We start from the raw sequence: 8,177 nt of genomic DNA on the forward strand, positions 1-8,177 counted from the left end.
GGAAAAAGCATTAAAAACCCACTGTGCACTACCTGCTCAGCAGCAAACAGCAGACAGACAAAGCTAGCGACAAGCTGATGAACATAGTGGAGCATTTAGCAGCTAAACAGACAGATATTTCTCTCAAGAGTTGGCACAAACATGATTCTACACAAATGCTAATTTTGCTCAGTGTCTGCTGGATGTTTAAATAAGCAGCTGTTTGCCATAAAGGTGATAATATGTCAGTGTTGGGTTCACAGCTTGTTGCGCTGGCCATAAAAATCAATTAATATAGGTATAACTGCAAGTCAAGTCATGTTCTGCATGATGGGGATTTCTCATTATTAAACACCTCTCTCTCTCTGCTGTCTACCACTATTTCACTTCTATGTCACAGTAATATACTAATAGTGTCAAATTCTGAGCAAAATGATTCATTTTTTCAGACTTTCCAAGTACAAAAGGTCCACTGAAGGCAAATGTTATTCAAATCATGTTTATTTTCGAAGCAACGGCAGGCGAACATCACTTTTACTTTAAAAGCGAGACACTATTTTAATGGGCCAAAATTAAGTACATTTAAAACAGATTTTTATTATGACAGTGATTTATATAAAGGTTTATGATTTCAATAAAAGTTGAGACAAAACATTTATTTTAGGATGTGGTCGACTTATTTTAGGAGGTGTTTTTTATGTAAACAACAACCCATAAAAACAAAGCTTGTGCATTCAGGGACAGAGTCCGCCTTTAAGTGCAAATGAGTAAACATTTCATTTCTACGATCAAAGGTAGCAATTTACTCTGCATGTCCACAACACACTTATGCACACAGGCGCACACTCTAATTATGCTCTCATACAGACACAGACACACACACAAACACACACACACACACACACACACACACCAAGCATCCTGTTCATTAATATCCCTGTAGACACAAATAAACAGATTTTCCTGAATAACAGCATGGAAAGAGAACAGACCACATTAACATCTGTAGACAGGATAAAGTGTGGGCTCTTTGACAGTTGTGATCACATGCAGCATTTTTTTTTTATCGAACCCCCCCACACACACACACAAACAAGCTCTAAGTAGTTGGAATATTAATGTACATGTAAACATGCTCTCCGTCTGTGGGAGTGGATGTTGCGCTACTGTAAACAGTCATACCCATTTTTTAAAAACCATACAAGAGGATGAGAACTTCACATCTAAGAAAAAGCAACAAAACAAAAACAACTGTTTGAAGTTTAGTCATGGTCACAACATAGATTTATATACATGCTGTAGTACCACAGAAGAGAAACTTAAATCAGAGCTGTTTATAATCGTTTCATCATCAATTCTGAATGCGCCTTTAAAAACTGAGTGGGCATCTTTCCAGTTGCTTATTGTCTGATTCATAAATAGAATCAGTCAAAAATGAAATTATCTGGGGCTAGTCCTATTTGCTAAGAAAAAAATAGATCCTCTGCTCGCCATCTGTGACAGAAGGGACCTAAAGAGGACTGATAGAGGCATTAATCAGTCATCTGCAGACTATACACTGTGCGTGTCATCTGCATGCATGCACTGGAAGTATGCTTCATTTACTCACCATTTTTTAAAAATAATTCCAGAATAAATGCTGTGCCCTATCAGAAAAAACACTGGAAGACGATTTTATGTGAACATAATCTCACTGCAGTTGAGTTTTGACTAAAAACAAATATATCATAGCAAAAATATGCGTTGAAATTAAGCGGATCTATTTCTTGTGATGTTTACCTTGTACCTCACATTTAGTTACTTTGACTTATTCAGACTTTACACAGAAATGGGGGAGCAGGGAGGAAGTTGTCAGAGAGGCCAAAACAGCTTGGGTAATGGGAATTAGCAACACCATCACTACTGCTGAGGTGCCCTTGTGCAAGGCACTTAATCTGGTGGACAGTGGCAAATAATGGGAAGATTTAAGGTGTGAGAGAGCAGAAAACTTTTGGGACATAAAGCACAGAAATACAGCAAACACGCCCCTCAACTCAACTTCTCGTGTATACAGTAAATGAAAGTTAAATCAATCCAAAATCAAATCTTAGTGCCTATAAAAACACAGAGCTGCCTGCATCACATTGCTGAGTTTCAGTAGTCAGAGCATCAAGAGGGACACATAACACAGTTACTTATTTTAAAGTTATTTTCAGAAACATGTGGGTCACTGTAAGCATCTGCCACAATGACACCTGCTAACACTGGAGGCTAAACTTAGAGTGAAGTGATACTGAGGGATCTCAGGGGCAGCAAGTCTAAAAGAAATCTCTGGCCGATCACCTCCCACAGAACTGCAGCGGCAAATTTTTTGACATATTTTCTTCTCCAAAGCCCCAGGCTCGAAGCTCCAGCCTGTCCTCCTCCTCCTCTCTATCATCTTCCTCTCCATCTGCCTCTTCACAGAGACTGGGCTCCTCCACAGAGGTCTCCATGTTTGGGTTGTAGCCACCGAAGGCCTGTGCCTCTCTGTACTCATAAATTGTGGGCAGGCTACTGCGTAAACCAAAGCGGCGCCGTAGGGCCACAAGCAGCGGCTGCGGCACGGTGAAGATATCCATATTGTTGCCCAGGTCGATCCAGGCTAGGCTGGGGAACTTCTTAGGGTCCTTCACTGCATCTGTAAGATCTTTTAGGATGGCCATTGTTAGACGGTTGCCATTAATGGCTAGTATGGTCAGTTTCGGCAGGCAGCCGAGGTAGGGCAGCAGAAGCCGTAAACTCTCGTCCTGCAGCTCAGTGAAGCTCAGGTCCACAGCCGACACTGCGTCACTGCTGTTCTGGAGGTAGAATGCCACACGGTGGACGTCTCGGCCAGACAGTGGGATACCTGACAGGTTGACCACATCACCGGAGAGTTTCTTTTTCAGGGTGGTCTTCAGACTGTTTGAAAGAGAAGACAAAGCATGTATAAGCTCTATCAACTTTGATCACAAAATGGCCATTTGTTGCAAACAGTATTAAAGGTGTTCTAATTCTTCAGCACTGGCAGATAGTTTTCCAAATGTTAATGATACTGAAGTTATTGATTTAAAAGGCACTGTAATGGGGTGCCACATTGTCCCACAAGTGTAGGGGAACTGCTACATACACAAAAAAGAAACAGTATCTGCAAGAAGAGTATACAGAGTGCAGCAATCAATAATGTAAAGAAGAGAATTTGCATTTAAATGTGTCTCGGTCTGGGTCCCACAAGCAACAAATTCTGTCTCCCGGGCTGAATGTCATCCACTGAAAAGCACCAGCTGTTTTTAGTTTCGGGTGTCACTTCTTTCCCGTAAAGCCATCTCTAAGCCAGCTCCCTAAGTCTGTAAGTACAAAACAACCATCAAAGGCAATAAATAAATAAATGAATGATCGGAAAACACAGTAAACATGGCAAAAAAGAAAATGTTGCCCTTCTGTCTGGGCCAATTAGTAACAGATATGTCACCTTGTTTTGAGCTGGGGTTGTAGTTTCAACCCCTGGTGTCATTTTGAAAACTGGGATTCAGGAGAGAGATGTGTCTTTTTCTTTGGATTTTTAAAAATCAGGTCACATGTGTCTGAAGTACTGTGAGTGACACATGAATAAACCACTTGAGCTGATGAGCTCACTTGAAAAACATGAGAATTGACTAGTGCCATCACCTTCTCTAACCTTGCAGTTGGTCAGTATCAATTAAGATCTTTCAAAAAGTAGTAACGAGATGCATCTTTCTCTTAGGTTTCGTGAAAATCTGGTCAGTGAATGCAGAGACCGTGAAGAATTCATTTTTTTCCTTTTTTATTCCAAGCATTATTCTTCCTTGTCAAAATCTGGAGCCTACATTACTCACAATGCAACTTGGCTGTTCTGATTTCAGTGTATTATAGTGCGTTCCATTTGATATGAGAAGTCGTAATTTCTGGAACGCCCCGTTAAGTCGGATTTCTGACTGCTCCGTGTTTCAACAGTTAGTGAAAGCTGTAGTCTCATAGTTGTACACAAAGTACAAAGTCCAACTGCCACTGTCTGTGGACATGTTGCTACTGTTTTTAGTATGCGTGAATACCAAGTAATGCATTTTTATCACATTAATACGTTGGTGACAACTGACATAGCTAGTTGTAAACAATGGCTGGCCGATCAAGGTTTTCCAACTTGTTACTGGAACATGGTCAGCTTGGGCGTGACATCATTCCCAGCTCCAACTTCTGACTTCTGAGGTAAATGGAACGCACCACTATGCTACTAGCGGCTAATGTAGCCTAACTAGGCTCAAGCTTGTTAGTCATACAACTTTTTTTCACAGTAGTACTTGCTGAGACCTGCGAACAGATTTTGATGTACAAAATCGGTGATGGTGACCCTAAAATGTAAAGCTACCACCAGCAGCAGGCTAACTTAGCTTAGCATAAATACTGGAAGCTAGGACAGACAGCTAACCTGGCTCTGCCCACCAGACTTCTGGATTCTCTGCTCGTTTTTCACTTTGTTTTTTAAATGGATTAAATAACATATAACATGTTAATGAGTGAACTTTAGAGGTGCTGATATAGACAGATTTAGTTATGGACAGTGCCAGACTAGCAGCCGGCTGCTGGTAGTGGTGCTTTATACTTGTTGTATTAGAGTAGTATCTACCTTCTCATGTAACGCTCAGCAAGGAAGCATAATAAGGGTATTTTCCTGAAATGTCTAACTTTTCCTTCAAGTTTTGTTAGAATTTGACAAATGACTTCTGAGATACAGTGTGGAACAGACAGGAGGATAAAAGGGTAGAGGATGGATGGATAAACACACCACAAAGGGGTGAGAAACAAGAGTGATAAAGGCAATTGATAATCTATTTCAGTCCAAATGCCTTCAGACAACAGGTGTGAGGTGAAAACATCTTCAAATCATCATCTCACATCATCAAAAATACTACTATAAGTATCACACCTGTCAGGTTGGATCTTTGTCACTGCTTTGGATCTCACTGGGCCATCAACATGTTCTCGCTATACCTGAATGTGTTTAAATATACATGTGAGAGCTATAAGGGGATGCTGCATGCATGTCATTGTAGCATGGGAGAGTTAGAAGGAGTCTGCTGCAGTGCATTAGACTCATTTTGTTTTTACTGGCATTTAGACTAGGAAGAAGTCAGAGGGGAGACATCTGCCAAACAAATGATAATGAGGTGGAGGCGTGGGAGACTTTGTTGAAAAAATTTGACAAGCAGGAGAAAAATGTTCTGTTTAACTGGCCTTGGGTTTATCCTCTCTTTGTCTTAGTCCTGTTTGCCTTTGCTTGCCCCTCTGCCTCCTCAGGCACAGCGAGGATTATCCCTGCATCTCTCTGCTCTCTGGTCCGTCTGGGAGCCTTATAAATCGGCAGGCTGTACTTTATACATCTGTCACCCTTTCTGCACAGTTAAGGGAAAGAAAAAGATCTGTAGCACACCGGGGCTGTGATTCGCAAGATTATTGATTTCAGGAGAAGGCTATAATTCATCTGTCCTTCCTCCATTTCCTCACTCTTGCTCAGTGCCTCTCACTTTTTCTTTTTCTCGTATAATCTCACAGTTCTGAATTTGATCTGCTGAAGCACCTGTTTCCACCAGCTTACTGTATTTGTAAGTTTATTAAAATTCTCATCTAGCCACCCGAGTCTACACTAGGGCTTCACAGATTAAAACGTCAAGATCATTTTTCATGCAAAAATGCTGCCTGTATGTGCTCTCCTCAACTTTTTCATTATCAGTTAATCTGTTTAGTGTAATGACTTAATCGTTTATCCCAACGGGGATCAGGGCCCCTCCAAAGTGTTACATCTAAAAGTTTTGCATGTGAATTACTGGATATTTTTGCATCTTAAGGCCCCTTAAAAGTATTCAGGTACAACGGTGGGAGACAACAAATCTCCTATCGGTAACGAGGAGTTGCAAATACACATAAAATAAACAAACCAACAAGACTAGAGTCTACTCTGTGGTACTCTATGACACTTTACTAAGGCCCAGAAGTGCTTTGTGGTAAACGTTAAGCATCAGCAAGCTAACTTGCTCACAATCAGGTACAATGTTTACCGTGTTCACCATCATAGTGTAGCGTGTTAGCATGCTGAGATTTGCTAATTAGCACTAAAGTACAGCTGCGGCTGATGGGAATGTCATTAGTTTTGCAGGTATTTAGTATCAAAAAGTATTGGACAAATTAAAATGTTGATATGATGATGACGCTTAAACTTAAGGGATCACCAAAGTTAAACATTTCATCATCACCAACAGTAACCAGCAGTATGTTTGACCTTTGTTGCTTGACAAATTCCTTAAACGATTAATTGATTATTAAATCGATGGTCATTCATTTTCTGTGGACTTGACTAACCTATTCATTGACTAATTGTTTTAGCACTCAAACATTACTTACTTTGACTGTAGCTTAAAAAAATGCCAGGGAAGTCTGACTGCATCTGCAGCTTCTTGGCACACTCGACTCTCCTCTGACTTCAGGTTTACTGTACCACTGTGCAGCTTCTGCACTTTACAGTAATGAAACTGATTATGCACATCGACTTTTGTTCTCTTAGATTTATTTATAGGAGAATTTTCCTACTTCTGCTGGAGCCCTCTCCTACCAGCTGTGTGCCTATATTTGTGTTGCAAGACCTATTCCATGAGACATAGTCAGACAGGCTAGGTTCTGTAGTTGAGTGGGTTGTGCAGGGAAAAGGTGGACTCTAATGTGCTTTTAATGAGACAGAGTAAAGACAACTTCGTACTCCCTTCCAAATCTGCTGCCTTCTGGCTCCGTGGGCACAGTTCCACCCACAGGCTGCTCGGCTGGCCGCAGGCCCAGGGGCACAGCTAGCATTTCTAAAGCCACTGTGTACACTATAGTCCATCACCATGAAATGAAACAACAAAATGTCTCATCTCGATCCCTGTGATGTGGCTGCCATGCTCTTAGGCACGGGTGCATATCTTCTTGGACCAGCTCAGATACAAACAACTTCAAAAGATATACAACCCGCATGAACATGATGCAAAACATTAGCGTCCCCTGCATCAGGACTCATTTAAAAGCAAACATCTGAGGGAAATCCATTTATTGACATCCTCAGGAGCAACTGATACAACAGTGCAGGAATCTAATAACAGCTGGCTCTCATGTGTCAAATTATTGGCTGCTTAAATGTGGGTTCAGGCTGTCTGTCTAATTGCTTTTCATAGCATGTCTCTCCTCAGGGATTTTGTTAACTTTGACGCACTGAACAAGGGTCCTTGCACTTCTATAGTTATGTAAACCCCGGAGGTAGGAAATAAAACATCTGGGATTTGCGACGTTGAAATGGAGTGCAGGCAAAGAGACCGAGCTTACAGTAAATTTCAGAACAAAACAGGAGAATGCATCTTTTCACAAATTGTTTTACAAACTGTGATTTCAGAGATATGCTACTGAAGAATCAGTGATTCAATACTTAAACTGCAGTGGAAAGAGTTCATACTGGATAACAAATCTACAGTGGCTTGATCTATCTCATATAGGCTGCCAGTGTTGATACAGAGATTTACTCCTCAGATGCCCAGCAATTACTGTAACAATTGCACACAAAACTCTTTCTTTCCACAGCAAGAGCGACAATTTGTTTGTAAATATACAATTTACACCTCTAATGTCTGATAATATGTGAACTGTTGTTGTTTGAAAACAATATTACCATTACAATATACAGTAGTAATAATAATAATAATAATAATCCTTATTTGTAGAGCACTTTTCAAAAACAAGTTACAAAGTGCTTTAACAAGTGTAAAGAATAATAAAAAAAAAAAAGATAAGAGCATGAAAATTTAATATAAAATTAGTAAAATACAATAAAATAAAAGGGATAAAATAAAGTCAAATAAGATCGGGAAAAGCTCTCCTATAAAAGTATGTTTTAAGAAGGGACTTAAAAGAGTTCACTGACTCAGCCGACCTGATTTCCTCGGGCAGGCTGTTCCAGAGCCTCGGGGCCCTGACAGCAAACGCTCTGTCCCCTTTAGTTTTCAGTCGAGACTCTGGAACAGACAACAGACCTCTGCCCGAGGATCTCAAGGTACGTGCTGGTGCGTATGGGACTAAAAGGTCAGAAATATAACAAGGCGAGAGACCATGAAGAGCTTTAAAAGTGATCAATAGAATTTTAAAGTCAATTCTAAAACATA

At 40.5% G+C, this 8,177-nt stretch overlaps 1 protein-coding gene across 1 annotated transcript in view; it reads right to left on the bottom strand.

Moving 5' to 3' along the window:
• Positions 1 to 462: 462 nt before the first annotated feature.
• Positions 463 to 8,177, bottom strand: part of lrrc75bb (leucine rich repeat containing 75Bb) — an 8,567-nt gene continuing 852 nt past the window's right edge. Inside the window, exon 2 of the mRNA XM_046067641.1 lies at positions 463 to 2,942. Coding sequence (XP_045923597.1) covers positions 2,298 to 2,942 — 645 coding nt within the window. The 3' untranslated portion in view covers positions 463 to 2,297. The remainder of the gene's footprint in view (positions 2,943 to 8,177) is intronic.

Source organism: Micropterus dolomieu, linkage group LG13 (assembly GCF_021292245.1).
Source record: "Micropterus dolomieu isolate WLL.071019.BEF.003 ecotype Adirondacks linkage group LG13, ASM2129224v1, whole genome shotgun sequence".
Taxonomy (NCBI): domain Eukaryota; kingdom Metazoa; phylum Chordata; class Actinopteri; order Centrarchiformes; family Centrarchidae; genus Micropterus; species Micropterus dolomieu.